The 20,834-nt window shown below is 40.6% G+C and overlaps 1 protein-coding gene across 10 annotated transcripts in view; it reads right to left on the bottom strand.

Annotated features, from left to right (window-relative positions):
- Positions 1–20,834, bottom strand: part of APBB2 (amyloid beta precursor protein binding family B member 2) — a 150,532-nt gene that overhangs the window by 64,537 nt on the left and 65,161 nt on the right. For all 10 annotated transcript variants that reach the window (XM_010710245.3, XM_010710246.3, XM_019614890.2 and 7 more), the window contains one exon: positions 18,945–19,745. In XM_010710245.3, coding sequence (XP_010708547.1) covers positions 18,945–19,745 — 801 coding nt within the window. The remainder of the gene's footprint in view (positions 1–18,944; positions 19,746–20,834) is intronic.

Below are 20,834 nucleotides of genomic sequence, written 5' to 3'. Positions count from 1 at the left end.
TACCTCTCCCAGTTCTTAGGACTGTTTTATATCTGTTCTACCTATAATGATTCTCAAAAGAAAAGAGATACCATCCAAATGCAGGATTTGATCTAGACTTTGATTAACTGCTACTCTCAGGAGCATATTTCCACACTGAAATGTTAATTGGAGTGTTCGGTGTTCAGGCTGGGAGCACAATGGTCCAACCCAGGACATATTCAGAGTTCTCCAAATCTACAAAAAATAGTCTGGCCAATATTAAACTCAGAAATCCGTTTTTCTGTCTCTGGCTCTTCCACTGCTCACATTCCAGCAGCTGGTACACATACAGTGTCAACAAAGAAATTAAAAACAAACAAACAAACAACAACAACAACAACAACAACATAGCCTCATTAGTAAAGTAAAAGATTCTAATGGCAAAATTGCAAAGAAAGGGATGGTGACAGGATACAACAGCATGTTGTTGATAGTGTTCTGGCAGCAATGGGAAGCAACTAGCTTAAAATTTGATGGCATTTTTCATTGCTGGGGTGAAAGCAACAGGAAACTGCTGGCTGACAACAGAATATGCATGTTGCAGATGCTGTATTTCTGGGCACAGTGGATAGGAACTGAGAAGAGAAGGGGATAAAGAGGTTTTATTAAAAATGAAAGAGGGGGAGGAAAGCATTTTTTACTCTTCAGAACTTCCAAGATATTGAAATAAAAATGTTTTCCTTTTATCTCCTGGGCCTAAAGAAAAATCAAGCTAAAGGGAAAGAAAAGACCTGAAATGAAATTGTCATGAAGATCCCACTGATTTCAACAGATTTGGGCTTTTACCCTAAATGGAGCACATTACTCCCTCCATCTACTCTCATATGCACTCTAAACATCAAGAAAGACATAAGAAAGGAAAGGAAGATATGTTGAGCTAATTAATGTAGGCAAAGATAAACGAGCATTCTCTGTGAAACAGCAAAACAGTAAGAACATGAACCCTGAATATTTTTATAACATTTATTGCCTGAAGTGGGCTCAATGTGCAAATGTAGGCTGCTCAGGAAAATACACTCAAAAGACAAATTTTCTTCTCACTCTGCTCTATAGCATAACTCACAATACCTCTCACTCTCGTAATTCACAGTAATGACGGCCAGCAGGTAGCCTCTCCCAAGCATTCATGCTTCTTGCAGTGATGCTATCTCAGACATAAGTGCAGCAAAAACGCAAGTCACTAGGACAAATAGTTATAAATCAGAAAAACCTGTCTAATTTGGGGAACATTATTCAACAAGGAGTGACAAACAGCCAGAAGCTGGTCATTTGGTGCGATCTTTCCTCGCAGCATGCAACGGGCTGTCATGCCAACCCAGCCCTCCTCATCAAACTGCAGAACCAGTTGCTAGCATTTTGGGAACTCAGAAGAGGTAGATTTCCAAAGAGGTTCCAGGAAGAAGTGCTGAAATGCAGAATTTACAGACGTGCCTATAATCAGGCACAATCTGTGCCAAGATGAACTGCCATTTTGACCACCAGCAACATAAACCATAATTAGAAGAGCCTGATAACTTAGAAATCCTAAAGAAGCTCAGGATTAAGCACCTGTGCTATTCTTTCCTTCTTTAAAATATGGTGTGCTCTTTATCCTGCTGAGTTCTTACAGGCATACAGGGACTTCAAGCAGACATGACTAATCTCAAGGAAGAAAGGAAAGCAGATTAGAAAACATTAAAGGAAAGAAAAACAAAACAACACAAAACATTCAACCCATTCGTTTCCATGCCCTGGTATCTTCTCCCTTTCAAATACCAAAACCCTGATACAAGAACCATAGAACTAGCACGGTAATAGAAGAAAACCAGGGGCCTTGGGAGAAGAAAGCTTCGGTGTCCTTTAAGTATTGGTTGATGGTGGCTCCATCCAGGACAGCACTGCCTGTTCTGTGTAAGACGAAGAATTCTGGGGCAATACAGCCTGCAGACCAGAGGTGAAGCTACAGGAAACTAGCTCTTCTGCACTTGTAATAGTTGTTACTAATAGCAGGGGCTGGAAAAAGTACTTCAGAAATGTTGTGAAGAAAGCTCCACATGCTCCATCTAGGAAAATGGGCCCAAATAGGTAAGAAAGGACTAACCATCTGCTAACTAAAAAACATCCACAAAACAAGCAGAATCTGACAAAGTTAGGAAATAAGACTTGGAGGTGCCCAAAGGGTTGCTGTGGGCCAAGGAGATGCTCTGGTAAGGTGCATCCCACCTGGATGGAGGAGAGCACAACAATGACAGCACAGCCCCATGCCTCACCAGGAAATGATGACATGGAGGAAGGAGCACCTCAGCAAAAGCAGAGGAATCACTGCCTGAAGGCACAGTAGTTCCTTCTACGTGTTCTACAGCTCTTGCAAAAGCTTTATATAGCGTCACAAGAGATCCCTTTCTTTTGATAAATGAGCTGGTAAGAGTCAGACAACTGTGAGGGTGTCTGGCTGAGGTGGAATTAATTTCCTATATTTACTGTGAAGGTGACAGAGACTGGAACAGCCTGCTCAGAGAGGCTGCAGAGTCTCCTTCTCTGGAGATATTCAAAACCTGCCAGGATGTCCTGTACAACCTGCTTTAGCAGGGATCTCCAGAGGTTCCTTCCAGCTCTTGTGATTCTGTGACTCATAGCAGCCCATATGGTACTATTTTTAAGGTTTGCATCCAACACAGTGCTGGTAACATACCTATGCTTCAACAGTTGCTGAACAGAGCTTGCACAGGGTCAAGGCCTTCTCTGCTTCTCTTAGGGTGTAGGCAGCTAGATACTGGCTGGGCATTGGTCAGCTAGTGGGAGGTGATGAGTGACTGCTTTTGCATCACTCGTTTCATTGCTTTTCTTAACTTATTAAACTATCTTTATCTTGATTATTCCGTACTTTCCCTTGAGTCTCTTCCCCATCCTGCTGGGGGGCAAATGAGCAGCTTAGCTGCCAGTCAGGGTCAACCTACTGCTGAGGAACTCAGCACAGTGGCTGAGCCCAGAATCCAGGGAAGAGCAGACAGATACCTCTGCAGTGGGTAAAAAGGAGACCCAAACAAGAGAGCATCGCACAAATGAATGCCCTGTTAAGAACTTTGTGCTTAAATGAGATACAGCCTCAAACAGCATGTGAACAAAGTGCACCATTCCCCTTGGAAGATTTCTTCTACATTCTGCAGGAAATCAGAATAATTTGTTTTAGAAAGTTATTCCTGCTAGTAAAAATACGTTGTATGTGACCAGCATTATGTATTTCTTGCTTAATTGAAGTACTAGTTCTTTCCACTAGGTGGCAAAAGCTTTTAATTAAAAATAACAATTGTTCAACACAGCAGTCTAATATGCTCTAAATCCATGGTGAGTGTGCATGGTGCAGTACACTGAGGCATTCTTCAACACAAAATTCATTTAGATCAATATTTTCTTTCCTCATCAACAAACCAGTAGAAGTGGTCCTGTAAATTAGCTTTCAGGACTAAAATGATCCAGCAGTATTTTACATCTGCTTTTCTGATTTTTGCACAGTACCTCTTTTTCCTATGACACTTCCCATAGGGAGCAAGACTGAAGCATGTGCTCTTCAACTACTTTGTACTGTTTTGGAAGGGTTTTTTGTCTGATCTAATGACAAAAAATGGATGAGCCATCAGAACAGGGATGCAGGACTCATGCAGCTGCCTGCACATGCTCTGCCGCAGCATACTCCATGTGCACAGGAAAATCAATTTGCACAAGAGCCCAGCCTTCCCAATGTAAACCCCTCCCACCCTGAATCCTATCCCAGAAAATTCATGTCTTAGCAACAGCTGCCAATTATTTCGCAGAAAAGCAGGGAAAAATCAGTTTAGTGGCTCCTCTGAATTTATGTATTTCTCTACTAAAATACAGAGCCTGAATCTGTCTGATCAATGCAAATCGATATATGTCAAGCCACTCACAGAAGAGACTGTTAACTATTTCATTTGGAGCAGTGAGTAAAAATAATCTGGAACAATCAAACCAAACAGCAAGATTCAGCCTATAATGCTAACACAAGAAGCAGTTAAACTCAGATGTCCTGACATGAAGATGCTTGCAGAGCAGAGGGAAGCTCTGTGTCAGAGGGACTCTGCGTTGCCAGCATCACCTTCTGCAGCAGTGTTGCGAGGCTTCAGGTGGTGCCCGTGTGCAGCATAGAGCTGTGCTAGCACCTCAGCAGCCTTGACTCTCCACACAGGAAGCAATGCACCACAAGGCTTCAAGTCCAGGTAGAAGCCTGTTTTACAAGTACCAGACGTTACCAAGCTCAGCACCTCCTGACCCACAATTCTCTGCTTGACTTGGACTGAATGAAGACATGAGGGGTCCTGGGGTCTCCCTCAGACCTTCAGCTCTTTGCTGGTGCTACTGAACCAGACACACACCATGAAGGACAGATTGGGGAAGGGGGGGTCTCAGTGGTCTCTAGGGGTCTCTTCCAACCCCTACAATTTTGTGATTCTGTAATTTTATTCCCTTACCTCACTACCATATACTTGCTGTCACGTACCGAAACGATGGAGTCCACTGTGCTGCCACAGGTAACAGATCTGTTCCAATGGAGGAATATAAGGAGTTTAAATTTGCTGACATTAGTGAATCTTTTTAGTCTGAATGACAGAAATGGTAAGATAGAGCATGGAATAAGGAATTCAGAGTCAGCATTTTCTTTTCCCTTCAGAATACAAACTTCAGGAAAAAAAAAAACCTGCATAAGAAGCGAGGTACCAGGAAGCTGATAATTTTCTTAATGTGAAATATGATGAAGCCTACCAAATTCAGGAGGGAACAATGTAGAGAATCAAAGGCAAGACTGCATTGCTCTGGAGAATGTATTGCATAAATACACTGATATAGCCTGAAGATTTAAAGAAGTTCTCTTAAGTGGGTTTTGTGCATGTGGTTGGCTAATTAAGAGCCACTGAAGTTGGCCAGTGGCACAGACATACAATTCCAATGATGGTTTGGCTGAAACTGATCTTTGATAGTTTCATTCACAGCACTGTGCAAATGCACTCAGAAAAAATATCTTCTTCTGAATTTAATGATTCAATGAAAACAGAACATAAAATTGAATTACAACTGAGTTACTCTCTGAAATTAAATGTTTCACTTGGAAAATAAGTAAAAACTCCAAGAAGAGCTGTTTCCTATCTCCTGCACAAGCTCTGCACATCCCTCAGACAATGTGGATGCATGGCACAGTATGGCAGCTGTTTTAGAATACCACAAAACCAATGGATTTACCCACACAGCAGGAGGGTTTGGAACCCAATTTTAAACATAGTGGGGAAGGGGAAGGAAAAGAGGTGTGACATGCCTGAAACTGCTTGCCCAGAGCCATGGACAAGCTCTCCAAACCCAAGTGTAAGATAAGGGCACAAAGACAGACCCATCATTGTCCCTCCCAGCATGTTGAAGCACTGGGTTCCCTTTTGTCCCACACAAAGGGATGCTCTTTAAACTTAGTCCTACCTTCCACAGTAAAAAAAGTATTCCTACCACATCCTACCCAATTTAGTGCCATCATTAACAGGATTTTAATGATCTATATAATGCATTATTTAGCAACTTTAAGGCTATAGTCAAATGCGCATTAGAGTACAACCTGAAGGGTTCCTTTTTTCAACACAGAATCCAGAAACCCAATGTTCCCACATCTCCTTATTTTATTTATCTATTACTCCAAAGAAAAAGACAGAAGAAGTTATGACAAAAATTCTCTCTTAGAATTAGAGGCACATGAACACAAAATAATGCACAAGCACAAGGAAGCAGTGCATTATAGACCTCATGGCCTAGAGCTCATTTAAAACAAAGATGTTCTGGAAAAACTCAGGCACACCAGGAGCTAAGGCTCTGCTGAAGCTTCTAAACACACCTGATTCCAATTATTCCAGCTTCGAGACTTTTTTTCTCCTTTTAAACTATAACCTTTACAAAAAGGATTCTTGGTTCAGGTAATAGTCTTATTGAGAGATTGTTTAGTCTGGAAAAGAGGCTCAGGGGAGACCTTATCACTCTCTACACAACTGCGTGAAAGGAGGTTGTGGTGATGTGGAGGTTGAACTTTTCTCCCAGGTAACAACAATAGGATGAGAAGTAATGGCCTCAAGTTGTGCCAGAGGAGGTTCGGGTTGGATATTAGGGAATATTTCTTCTCAGGAAGAATGGCAATGAATTGAATAGGTTGGCCAGGGAACTGGTGAAGTCACTGTCCCTTGAAGTGCTTAAGAAACACGGAGATGTGACACTGAGGGTTAGAAGGCATAGTAAATGATCTGAGAGGTCTTTCCTAACCTTAATGATACACATCTCATGGGAGAGGGAAGCATGCTGATGGAACAAAGGGGCCACCATAGCATAGAGGCTTCTGTAACTATTTCCCATCTCTACATTGTTATAAGCTTTCTATTAAGGCTTTATTCATAACATACAGATATCTTTGGCATTAATCAAACTCAGAAATATAAATAATGTCTTGAAAATACAACCCATTCAGCACAAGTCATTATTTGCATTCTTCTATTACATGTTACCCCAGTTCTAGAACTTCGTGTTTATTTTTCATAGGGATGGATTTATGAACATAACTGAAGATAGATTCAGAAATTTAGATTTTAAAAGACAACCAATATTGGTGAAATAACCACTAACAAGAATCAGAAGAAAATTCAAAAATAGCTTGTGTCACAGACGATACTGGCAAATTGAACTTAAATAAGCATTAGCCAGAAACAAACCTAACACCCATTAGCTGGAGCCTCATACTGGATAAGCATTTGAAAGGAAAAAAGGATGAATTCTTCAGTTCTGCAGAATCACAACAGAATCTCACTTGCAATTTGCACCTCCTGCTTTCTTATTTGATGTTAAGTATATTATCCAAACAGCCACTTGCTTTGAAAAACTCTGCACAAGCTCTCCCCTAAAGTTGCTTATGCCAGAAACATAAGAACAAAAGTTTCTTTATTGTGAAACCCGAATCTCCCTCCAACCAAACACTTCCTTCGCGGAAATGTAAATCTGACAACATACAGTCAAAACTATACACAGAAATCTCCAGCACGTGACATACTCAAGACATCCAGACTGATTAACATTATGGAAAAAACATGGCTAACTGTCATCACAAGATGTTACAAACAGTGTAATGTTTTCTAATGCACAGCCTCAGTTTCCTGGCCACACACATTTCTGAGTCCTGGTTTTTATTAATTTCTTAAAGTTCCTTTACTGCTACTTAAAACACTCATACAAAGTGACAGGCAATCAATTACTTTCTGTTACTTTGGAAGGAACAAGGTCATAGAGAACTCTGAAAATAATAGCTTGACTTTATGTTATAAACTAAGATAAAGACAGAACCCCTTATGCCTGCAGCTTTAACATGCATTGGCACTACCATGGGACTAATCCACTCACTCTATTATAAAAATGGATGTAGCTGAGCTAGAAGAAGCATAAAAACAGATAACACAAATATAAAAGTGCTTCTTCAGAAGAAGCCATTGAGTGTGGTAGAGCCTGGAGAAAGAGTAAAAAGGGAAGGAGGGATGAATGTCACTGATCTGTAGTCACAGAGGGTGTGAAGAAGGCAAGGATGGAAAGGAAATGAACATTCACTGTTATTTACTGCTTCCTATAGCAGTAAAGCAAGGGGCACCTAACAAAATTATCAGAGAGCAATTTTATAACAAAGGGAAGTACTTTTTCATGCATCACATAATTAAATTGTGGAACTCATGGTCACAGGATATTGTGGATGCCAGAAGTACAAATGAGATCGAAAATGATTAAATAAATTCATGTTAGAAAAGTCTATCTATAGCAATTAAAAGATAAAGTGAATGACATACCAGGTTTGAAAGCCCCAAACCAGCAACTGCTAAAACAGAAATGATGTAAGAAGAACCACTCACTGTACACTAGCTCTGTTTTTGGTTTTGTTTTTAATTTACTTCTATTCCACCCATAAGTTTTTGCTACTGTCTCCTTTAGTGGATTGCTTCTGACAGAATGGCCATCCTTACAAGCTGATGAACTACCCAGTGAGTTACAAAACTGAACTGCAGTCCCCATAGCCCACAGTTGCAAGCTTGAACTTTCAGTCAGCGTAGTGTTTGCACTGGAAAAGTGGACAGTAGAAATGCAGGAGTTATAGGACTGAATATTATAATCCCTCTACATTTTTTTAACTTTCAATTTTATATTAGCACTTATTTAAAAGGATGATTAAAAGGATGACGTCACTACTTTTACACTAAATTGTACAGAACAATTTAATAGATGGACATTTTTTCACGGGCAAATATATACAGCTCGTTTAAACATGGATATGAACCAGGAAAAGACTGTGTCCGAAACGCTCAGAAGAACAGGCACTATGAGCAGATATGATCTACTGGTTAATGCAGAACCCATTGCTTGAGAAATACATTTAGGTGTTTTGGTGGAGAGGGAGAGATTAACTTCACCTATTTCCCCTTACATGATTGCTAATGTCATTAACTGCTTAAAACACAGGCTACTACATAAGACCATTATTATGGTTCAAGAGAGCTACATCAGTAAGTTTTTATAGGCTTGCTTCTCATCTTATTTGTGTTTTGCAAAAATTAATAGAAAGGAGATCACAGCAAGATACTGGATGCAAGATGCAGTTAGGAATTCACTGTTTCTTCACTGATGGTGATTTCCCAGTGAATCCTGTCACCTTCTGAACAGGTTTAGCCCAGATAAAAGACCATGGGCAGCACAATATACAATCCTGGCATAGCGTCTGTACAGTGATAAGCCAAGACGAAAAAGAATTGAAGGCAAAATAACCTCAGTTGCTTGACTTTAAATTGACCTATTTGCAACCAGAATGAGTCTTTTTTCTCTCTTCTAAACTCAGACCACCACGTTACCCATCAGTAAGTCATAAAATAAACCATGCTCCACAGAAAGCCTTCAGTCTATTATAGCATGAGGTATTACATTTGTTCCCACTGCAGAATTAAAGCTGCAAGACGTTCAAAAAGTTTCCTTTTAAAACACCAAATAATGAACAGAAAAAAAAATACTACTCTTATAAATGTATGTTCATGTTCAGCACTGACAGAAAGTTTTAGAATTTCATACTGTATCATGATATTTGATACTTAAGTCCCCAACTCCTAAATTTAAGAGAAAAATCTCGAGATAGTCACACACACACAAAAAAAGAAAAATTTCACTAGAAACTGTAGAATGTCTACAAAAATCCTATGTCTACCAAAAAAAAAAAGAGATGAAATAATTAAATAAGAATACTACCTTAATCCTAGAAGATGCACAATGACCTAAATGTACTCTTGTTTCTGAAGACACACACTTTTCAGACTACTGCTTGGGGTCAGGGTGTTTTTCTTTCAAGGGAAACGTTACAGCTCTGTTTTCATTTTGGTTCCTTGGTGTAAATGGAAACAACCATTCTTATTCACCAGTACTAACAAACAGCCTTTATAAATGCAAGATATCTATAAGCATTATTTTGCGATTAAAAAGAGGATATAAAATAAAATAAATGTGTTGTTACTAAAAAGAGCAGCATTTGAGGGAAACAAAACAGACCTGCTTTGCAAAAGCTCTACGTAATCCCTCACCTACAGTAAAGCTGTATGCCTGAATAGAACCAGAAATTACTATTACTAGGCTGTTTTTGATGTGTTCTGCAGGGAGTGCAGCTTTTAAATCAGTGGTAGATTGTCATCTTTTTTTAAAATACTGGTAAATAATTATTATACCAAAGTAAATGAGATTTGGAAGAAGTGGTTGGTCAAACATGGCATCTCAATCTACTTCTGGCCGAGACTTCAGAAAGAGCCCTCCCCTCTCCACACTGTTCCTGGGAAACCACTACTCTTTTGGAGTCCCAGCCCATCCGTTCATTTGGCATTGTTGCAGCTGAAGCTTGTCAAAGATTAAGAATTGCTTCCCAGGTTAGAAGCACCTCAACACCCAGAACAGACAGCTTTCCTCTGGGAAACATTAAGCATGCTGAACTGTGCTCTGCTGTTCTCTGGATCAGCTCCTTGAAACTAAAACCTTGTGAAGCTGAAGTGGACAAAAGTCACAGAGGAACAGAGAATGGGGTAACTTCAATGGGGCAACTACCTACTCCCTACGTAATCATCTTAAGAAACTGCACTTTTCCCTATAAAGCAGTCTTGGGGTTAGTTAATCTAAGTGTAGAAGAACTTCCCATAAAGTTAAACACTGGGTATAGTTAATGTATGAAAATCCAGAATACAGTTATTCAGGAGAACTCCACGATGATATGAAATCAAGAGAAATACAGAAAAAATATTTTCGATTAATGATCACACATTCATTTTCATAATTGCAAAAGAACCTTGCTTCTTATACATACACAGAACAGAATTTTATGAAGCCCAGCACATCCAGTTCTGAAAAAAAAACAACAACCATCCATCCCACCGCCCAAAAAGCCCCAGCAAACCACAAATTCTGCATGAATGACTAAATAAATAAAAATCAAACTTCTTATTCTATGCAAGTGGAAGCTCAGTCTTGAAATCTCTGTTTTTCTTATGTATTCTTCCTATTCTTCATATGCCTTTGTTAAAAAAGCATTGGTTATGTTTGAACAGTTAACCAAGGGAAATTTGTGTAGTCAGGAGACTAAAGTTCCTTGGTTGATACGCTGACAGGCTCCAGAGGGGGAAAAAGAAAAAAAAAAAGGGGAGACTCATTATCTCATTATTCTGGTTTAGTTAAGCATGAAGGAAAACAAGGTAATTTAACACAAAATATTACCTCGAAAACCTGCTATGGCTACAGTGCGTGATAAATTATATTGGCTTGCCTACAGAGAAAGAATGAGAAGCATTTTAATTTTTGTTTTATTATTTTTCTAAATACAAAAGCCAACATAGATCACTATTTCTTACTACTCCTTTGGAGTGAATACAGATGAAAACAAAGTTGCGTATAGTAAGGTTTTGTATAGACCAAAGATCATTCTTCTGACCAAGTTCAACTGATTGATTTAGGACTGGCAAAACTGGCGTCCATTAAAAATTAGCAGAAACATGTCCAAGATACTAGTCAATGCTCATTGAGAGATACCAATCAAATACTGTAAAACACCTCAACTTTCTAACCCCAAAACCTCACTCTGTATACCGTAAGTTGCATTACCTTGAACTGCAGGGAATGCACAGAGGTGCTGCACTTTATCTAGTCAGATTCCCCTCTGACCCTGGGCTGCATTAAATAAAGCAGCCCCATGGGAGCTATTTGTGACATGTAAAGGAGAAAACAGAAGTCCATTTCATCATGGATTTTAAACCTATGTAAAAACCTTTAAGTCCTACAGAACACAAGCCTAAAACATCACTTGTCAATTCACTACTTGACAAGCAGCCGGAAACACTACTCTACAGTATTTATCTTGCATCTTAAGCTTTGTCAGGTATCAGCTGATCTTATGTTAAATTTTTATTAACAAATAACTATTCAACAACTAGAGCTAAGAGACGTTATAACCCAGAGCTTTGATTAAGTAGAAGAGAAAGTGTTACTTACAGTTAGCAGATGCTCCCATACAGTTCAACATGTACTTATCTGCTACCAGCATCCTTAAAGTTTGCTCTGTACACGTCCCAACAGCTTCATATTCTCCTTCTGTGTAGCACCTCCAAATCAGTCTCCAGCTCAAATATGGAAAATATGCTGCTATGCTTAACCAGACACTTACTTAATTAGTCTAACAAGAAACAGTGCTTTGGGTGGGAGAAAAGAAAAGCCACTTCAATCAACTAAGATAGAAATAATAGAGGAAACACCACATGTTGACCATTTAAATGACTGCTGTTTTCTAGTAAGCCAGGAAAACCTGAGAGAGTCTGCTACAGAGAAACTGCAGCAGTGTATGCATTCAGGGTACTCTCTACTGAATTGATTCCAGCTTGCAAGACAGTGATGTATTTTCTGACCGACTCTGCTCAGGAGACAAGCTTTTGAAACAGTACTTTCAGCCCACAAGCACTCAGATATCAATCACATCAAGATTTAATCAGCTCAACTTTGGACCAGAACAGCCCCTCACCCTGCAAACCAACCCTGGTAATATATTTATGGTGGGTTTTTCCTTAGTTGCCCACATAAATGTGAAAAGGAAAGGTTTAGAAAAATGTACGGCAAAGATCCACTCATTGAGGACAAAATTCTTCTTAAGGCTGATAACCTCCAACTCCCTGAAGGTGCACTGCAGCAATGGTAGAAATTGATTTAGTGAAAAGCTTCTATTAGCGAGAGCACTGTTCTCATCAGAAAGTCCCTCCCCTTACTATAATCAATAATTTAAGCAAAGCCAAGAATCATATCAGCCAAAATGACCAGGGCAACTGACTTTCTTTTTCTTGCCGAGTAAAGGTAAAATTAAATTAAAGTCTGGGTGGGAATATATTCTAATTTAAAAACTAATTTGGGCAGTCTGAGTTGTGCATTTATTTTGAGAAGGGGAAGAGGGAAGGGCTCTTTTGTTCATTACTGGAAACTTCTCAGGTTCACAGAAAGGCCAAAATCCACTTCTAAAACATGAAAGCAGCTATAGCCTTCGATGTAGAGTATCTTACCCTGCAATGCTCATCTGCACACAAACAAGAAACAAATGAACTCCATAGATTTATAACTATTACTTCAGTGTAGTGACAGTGTTACTGTACCTATGTTAGTGTATCACAACCATATCTGAATTAATAATTGAGGAAGTGTTTAATTTTTAAATTTAACCCTGTACAATCTCGACTGAAAAGCTACTAAGAAAACAGGAGGATGAGTTTAGTTAAATTACTTCACTGATTGGGGGGAAAAAAAAAAAGTGGCTGCGTTAAGACAATTTATTGAAGTTCTGAGACTTACATATTGAGTAATAAATTAGTCCAGGATATGAAATGATATAGGCATAACACTAACAACATAATAAACAGCGGTTAGAAACAATCCCAGTAACGTAATATCATATAAAAATGGATTTAAGTTCCAAATGCCCCAGAGACAGCAAGCAGACAGCAAAAATACGTGCCTGAGATGTGGGGCTGTTATCCCCCGCAGCTCAAGAATTTCTCATCTCTGAAGTATCAAGGATAAATCTGCCGTGCAAACAAACAGAAGGACATGCTCTGCTAGGCTTTAGAAATCCAGATCTCAGACAGTACAGGAAGCCTTCTTAATATCATTATCTTGAATTCTGTGGCATCCTGGTATTGGACATTTACAGCCTAATGCTGAGCGCCCAGGGGCTTCACACATCTTGATATCAAGCAATTGAGTCTTAATTGCAAATGTATGTGCTTTCATGGGATTGCATGAAAAAAGCTTCATGTCCCTTAAGGCAGGGACCAAATACCAATTTTAAGCAAGGGCTGAGTTCAAAGCAAGTTTTGGACCATCCTTTTTATAACCACTGTCTTTGCGTAGCCCTATTTGCCTAATTTAATAAATACCAACACTCCTGCTTCTGATTCCTGGTTTGTCCAGCTTTTCCCAGCTACTGCCAGGCCCTCATTCATCTCTGCAACTGCAGTAATCCTTTTGCCTTCCCCCCCTGCCTCCCCCCTTCTCTCATCAGCCTCCAAGCCACGTTCTCATCTTTCTACTTTTTTCCCTATCCCACAACTCCTCCTCCACCAAGAACAGAGAGAGACAGAGCCACCATTGCTACTGGGGCCCAATGCTGGCATTGCTGCATCAGCTTGGAGAAGCTCAGGCTCTGATCTGCACTCAACAAGGGTTTTATTGGCAGTGAGGCAGGAATTGCTTCCGAGTTGGGAGACTCACAAAATTATACCTGCCCCCTGCATTGCAGCACTCTTGAACTTGAGTGTGATCAGCTGCATGAGCTTCCATAAAACAGGCACAACGTAATGACGAGGGACTCCTGCTGCATGGCGGTATTATTCCTCTATCACATCTGCTGTAGCACTAAAAACAAACAAGCACCTAGCCAGATCTGGTGTGCCTGGTCAGCACGCAAAACCCAAGCAGCCCACCTGTTTCTGCTGCCAGCTACTCTCAAACATTCAGCTTGCCCTAAGGAACAGCAGTCCACAGGCTGAGAGTCCTTCCAAAGGTAACAACAAGCTCTCCCTCCCTCCCGTATAGATTTTTACACTCATTTCTAAAGCATCAATCAGGTGGATTGAAACTTGGCTTGAGTTCTATGCACCATTAAAAAGTGCTGAGACAGAGATTTGCTGGATCAATTTTGGTCATAATTTGTGATCACTTTCACAACTTTATGAATTGAAAACTTTTTTTTCCCCCTAAGGAGGGACTGTTAGTCTGCTATTAGTTACTGGTGGATTTTCTTCTGTGCATCTTTCTTAACATCCCTCTGAAAGGGCTATTAGGATCTGACTTTTCCCATTACCTTCTCTGATTTCCCTTCCTTAGTTTGTTTTTCCCTTTCTCTTTGCTTGGTCATGTGTCTGCCTGAAACCCAACTCTTTCCACGGTCTCAGAGCAGATCTGGAAAAGAAACACAACCCTAGGCACAGAAGAACTTTAGCAAGAAGATGCATTCATACCGTGAGAGTACACACAGGTTCTGGGATTACACTTTTGCATTCCTGAAACAACAGAAGCTTGAAAAGCTTCTGAAAATAGTTTATTAAGTAAAGTATGAGACATTAAGCAGTTTACCTTTTCTAAAACTCAAGTTTTCCCTATAGACACTTAGAAAAGTCTTCTGCATTGTTAAAGATACAATAAGCCCTGCTTGAAAAGCATGTTAGGCTATTCCTCAACATGACAAAACAATGTAAACTACACTACAGAGACACTATGCTACTTTTAGTGATCTGAAAATCTTGCAAACTACTCCATAGCTTTCACTCTGGTGGCGGTGCAATTCCAGCATTCCCTTTCCTGTGTTTCCTCACCACACACTCTAGCTACATAAGCAATAATTCATGCCACAACATTAATTAAATTTATACATCTATTTTTATTAGCTGTCCAAATTCAAAAGGTTGCTCATCACCCGTTTTATCACAGAAACTTTGGGTTTCAAGCCAGAGCACTTACTTGAGCACCGAAGCCAAGGATTCAGCTACTGCACTGAGAAGGAAATCACAGAATGGCCAGGGTTGGAAGGAACCACAAGGATCATGAATCTCCAATCCCCCTGGCCACATGCAGGGCCACCAACTTCCATATTTAATACTAGACCAGGCTGCCTAGGACCCCATTCAACCTGGCCTTGAACACCTCCAGGAACGGGGCATCCACAACCTCTCCGGGCAGCCTATTCCAGCACCTCACTACTCTCTCTGTAAAGAACTTCCCCGACATCTAACCTAAATCTTCCCTCCCTCTACTTAAAACCATTTCCCCTTGTCCTGCTGTTATCTACCCTTTCAAAGAGTTGATTCCCCTCCTGTTTTTAGGCTCCCTTTAGGCACTGAAAGGCTGCAATGAGGTCCCCCCGCAACCTTCTTTTCTCCGGGCTGAACAAGCCCAGCTCCCTCAGCCTGTCTTTGTAAGGGAGGTGCTCCAGTCCCCTGATCGTCTTTGTGGCTCTCCTCTGGACCCTCTCCAACAGCTCTCTGTCACCTGATCACCTCTCAAGTTCAGTTTACTATCAAGTTCAGTTTACCCTCTACCAGTAGACTCTGGATGCTGGTCATTATTTTGAACACTGTATAAATAACCACATGACCCTTCAGGCATTTTTTTCCTCTTAAACTGACTTGCCTTTTCTTCCCCAAAATCCTCTCCCAGGAACAGCTAAGAGGAATATAAACATACAACTAGTTACTCCCCATATAGAATGGTACCTGTACAAATACTGATATGCAGCAATAGTCATCTTTACTGTTTTGCAAGCAAATGGTCAAGTCTGTGACTATAAAACCTGTGTTCTTGATACACAGCTATCACCATCAGGCAGGATTAAAAAAAAAAAAAAAAGAAGAAAACAAGGACTGCCTGCTATTAAATTTGTGGGCTATTAGGATGCACAGTGGGTATGAACCAAAAACCTCTTATTTCTTAAAGTCAGATGTTTACTTGGAATCCTACAATTGTTCAAATGGTAGTATATTTTGTCCCCTATATTACAGGACTTGTGCTTATCTACAGCATAATTGACTGTATTTCTATTACCATAAATCATTTTCTACATTCAGGAACACAGAAAACATGTTCTGTACTAAATAACATCCTTGTTGTCTCTATCAGATAGGTACTGCAAAGGAAAACTGAAGCTTTTAAAGGACATTCATTTTAATTTTGTCCAAGATGCAGGTCAAAATCAGGGGCAGAATTCAGCCTTGGTATAAATCTTTCTGACTAGTTCCTGATTTGCTGCAATTTTTATTGTATTAGAGGGCCGTTCTATCCACACACACACTACTATTTCAGAATATCAGGCTCCATTTGCAAGATCCCAACTCTCCCTCCCCAAGGGTGAGTCTCATTGCTGCCATTTCTGTGCTGAGCTGAACTTGTTTATTTGTAACCAGCCATTAAACTGACATCCTAGATTTGAGATAGCAGCAGCAGGCAAGCATTTGCTCAATAGCAGTCACATTCAGCAGCAGTGCTGCCCGAAAGGAGGAGAATTGGCCTTTTTGACTCCTCTCTTTGATTCATATTCTCATTTAGGGATACAAATCCATCTGCCAAGGGCCTTCCTTCTTGCAGTGGAAAGGTTGAATTGGTTGTCTCATTTTTTCCCTCCCCACTCAAAAAAGTGTCAAATCTTTCAAAAGCACCTTTCCATTAGATCACAAAGAAGTTTCCTGCCTTGGATTTTGTCTTAACAGGAATGTGTTCCTAGTGCATACAAAAAATAAGAACCAATTCTTCAGGGTCTTTGAGTAACATACTTCCAAAAACAAAGCAAGCAAACCCTCAATCACTCAGTTATCCAAGATTTGAATAGTGACTTGTTCACAGAGGGAGGAAGAAGATGAAGCAATTTAAAAGACGTGAAAGCAGTATATTGCAATTTTCAACCATGTACTGAGAAGTAAATGGTATTTCTATCACATTCCTATGTATGCTAAAGTGCTAAATACAATCTCTGGACTGAACATTAATAATTCTCCACGCATCTGCTGCACTGCACTATTTAATGGATTAACTGTTCTTGAAACTCTATCTTTTTTCCTTCCCAGAAGCCATATAAACTAAAGCTGTCTGCTTTTGCAGATTTTTCTCCTGGATGCCTTTCTTCCTTTGGCTGCTGGCATTTACTGCAGAAGCACAAGGACTGAAGACCATACATAATGCTCTCCTTCTGCCCAGGTGTGGTGGCAGTGAGGAGACCGGTGGTGCCCATCCTATGAAGTCCAAGCACAGCTGAAAGACCCTAAAGAGCTCAGAAAATCCTCTTTTCCAAGTGCCAAAAGAGCTCAGATGTCACACAATGGTAACATACAGCTCAGAAGGAAGAAATTAAACACGTTAATTAAAAGAGACAAAACTTGTACTAGCTCATCCTGATTGACCCTTATTTAATTAAGTTACTTGGAATTATGCTAATTTAATTTTCACTGAACATAAATTTTCTATCCATATTTTTCCATTGTCAAGCCTTGGGCAAGTGCACAGACAGAGCTAACAAACTCAGCACTGTTATCTAAAACATACTGATGTTTTCTCCAGAAAATGTTATCAGTGATGGCATGCATATCATATATCTTGAGAAATAATACTAATTCAAACAGCAATCTCAGTAAATGGAAAACACATTCAGTTTTCACAGGAAGAGATGACTATACAAAAAATTCTACAGTAGCAAAGGTTTGTCACACATCAAAAAAGATCGAAAGATCCATTATTTGCCACACAGCAGTAGGGACTTTCTGCTGTGACTGAACTCTCACACTAAAACCCAAACTCACTGTTGTTACAATCACATCCAAAGGACGCTGTCACAAATGCTACAGACAGGTAAGGAAGCTGTGAATTTGGATCACTGTAGCCTCCAAACAGTACAAAACTTATATACAGTAATAATGAAATCACTTTAAATACAAACAAGTTAAGATAAATTTGTTTAGCTCCACATCACCCTCAAGAATTACACTGCCTCCCCTCATTCTGATAAAGTTGTGTCTTTAAAGATTGGCTTGGATATTAAAAAAGCGTTAAGTGATGAAGCCCATTAACTAGGGTAAATGAGAGCTCTGCGGTTTTAAAAATAATAAAGACATGTTGTAAATCACAGCAAAGTTCATGCAACAGTCACCATTACTGTTCCAGTAATTAATGGGCCCAGAATTTCAAAATATGCCATGATTTCAACTTCTGAATTACTTCATGAAACTGCATTGCCAACAAAAAAAAAAAAAAAAACCAACAACAATGAAACACATTAATTAAATGACCCAAATTAAGTTTCTTTCCCTTTTAAATATAAGCATATCATCAAATGACTGAGGGCTCAAGAAGATTTGAATTAGAAAACTAAAATCTCTACCAAACCTGAAAATATTTCCTCAAAAGCAACACTTCATACTCAGAAAAGTTCTTCCTTGCCATCTGCAGGCAAACAACAATACTTGAGCATCTCCAGGCAATTGTGTACATCTCACGACACAGACTCACTGAACGCTGGGGTGATTATTTATAAAACGGCAGTTGTGAAGTTTCCGTATTACTGACAATGTTGAAGCAGTTTGGAGTTACAGTGAAACTTTGGGTCTCACAGCTTTTAGGATCCCACCTAAAGCATTTGATGGTGCCTTTTCCAAACCAAACTGTAAGGGACCAAAGGACCAAAATGGAAGGGACCTGTGTGCTGGCCAAGCAGCATCCACATTTGGATGCAATCCACACCCCTATAAAAACACTGCAGAACTGCCCCACTCCTTCCTTTTGCCAGCTGGGAAGGCTCAGCCCCATGTTCCGAACACTAAGCAGCTGCCGATGCCTACCTGTTTCGTCAGGAGAGCTTGGTGAAGCGCTGTCCTGGGACAGTGTAGTCCAGCTGGAGTCCTCATCACTTGGAGCCAAGTTCTGAATCCTGTGCAGTGCGCAGTCTGTTTTGGCCCCCGTTTTAGGATGGTCCTTCTTAGTCTCAGGGCTCGAGGATACCGTGGCAGTTTGGCCGTCCTCTGGACTTGACTGCTTGTTTTGCTTCCGGGGCAGGACTTCCCCATTGACAATAATGGTGGAAGCCTGGCTGTTGCTTTGTGCAGATTTATCTTCCATCACAGCAAAGCTCTGCTCCAGCTCTCTGGCAGACGTCTCCAGGTCTGCATAGTAATTCAGGAAGCTCTTGGTCCTCCTGGGCTGTGAGGGCAATATTTCACAGCTGGAGGAGTCCTGTGGGATCGGCTCTTTGCCTTCAAACTTCTCAGAAGTCACACTGACACCGGCTGTGGTGCTGAGGTTCTTGTTGGGATCCTGTTGGCCCTGCTCGGCAGCTTTCCTCAGCTGGTTTTCTCCGTTCTTCACCAGTTTCATATTGGCAGAGCTGCTCCCCAGGAGGGGCTGTGCTGCCGGGTCTGAGAGGCCCATGGCTGTCTGAATGTTAGTCAGCGCGTACTTCTTCCTGCATTTCGGAGGAGTGCTGTTCTTGGTCTCGGTGTGCCGGATCTCAGCGTTCAGCAGCTCGTTGTGAGAGGAGCGCAGGCTGAGGGTGTTGGGTGGCGTGGCGGGGCCGTTGCGATTCACCACGTCCGTCGTGCTGCTGCTTGCCATAAACACCGCCAGCGCGTCCACACTGGAATCGACTAGGAAAGCAAGAGAGGCAGCGATGAAACACTTGTGTTATACAGTATTTTGGCTTCTGGTAAAATAATTATAATCTAAGTGGGTAAGAGAACAAAAAAAAAACACAGCTTAGCTTATTAAATAGAGAAAAACAGGCAGAGAAATAGAAAGAGATCATCACCACGAAGCTGAGAATACAAGCAGAAGGCTTGACCCTGTATCAGTGATGTGTTTTTTCATGTCTGAGCTCCTTCATGCCCAGCTGGCTGGGGACAAGGAGAACAGCCCTCAGCAAATGCATCAAGGCCCAGGAGCTGCCCCCTGCTCTCATCTCATTCCAGGACTTCACCACTACCTCGGGGGGTGCGAAAGGGGAAGAACTTCTCTGGTGCCCACTACTAGGAAGCAGTAAATCAGAGACATTTCTCAATAGATTGTGCACAGATGTTGCTCCTTCTTCAGTTACTGTCAGTATGATTGCCCACTCAGCCACTGCCTCCTCACACCTGAAGTTTCACTTTTTTTTTCCCACCCCTTTATGGGAAAGGGTAATGGAAGTTTTGAGCATTGCAGGCTCTTAGTGAGGGTGTTTACTGGGTCCCTTATGGCCGGAAGGGCTACTCATAGTACAGTAATTCCTCAGTAACCCTGTAATTATTTTATATATCTGAGGGCATGGTGGTGATGGGTTGATGGTTGGACTGAATTATCTTAAAGGTCTTCTCCAACCGTAATGATTCTCTGCTTCTACAGCAGAGGAGGGACAAGGAAGACAGAACGATGAAGAAACAATTGGTGCATCTTGTTTGATGCAGCATTGTATTACACAAAACTGTATTTGAGTTCAGGGTGGAGTGCTTTGGATCCCTCCATAAAATATCCTGCTCTAGTTCAATCAGCTTAAAGAAGGAAAAGAAAAAAAGAGGTCCACTTCAGAGATGAACTTGGCTTACTATTTCTATAGCTTGCAAACTTCAAACTTAAGTGCATCCTAAGAGGCAGTACATATATTTCAGTATTAAATAGAAACCATTATTTGCCTACTTGTAGGCAAGTTTCTGATTTTGATCAGCTGAGGTACAGTTCACGTTTTGAAAAATATGAAGTTT

This window comes from Meleagris gallopavo, chromosome 4 (genome assembly GCF_000146605.3).
Source record: "Meleagris gallopavo isolate NT-WF06-2002-E0010 breed Aviagen turkey brand Nicholas breeding stock chromosome 4, Turkey_5.1, whole genome shotgun sequence".
NCBI lineage: Eukaryota > Metazoa > Chordata > Aves > Galliformes > Phasianidae > Meleagris > Meleagris gallopavo.
Note: the sequence above shows the minus strand (reverse complement) of the source record. Positions and strands in the feature narration are given on the sequence as shown.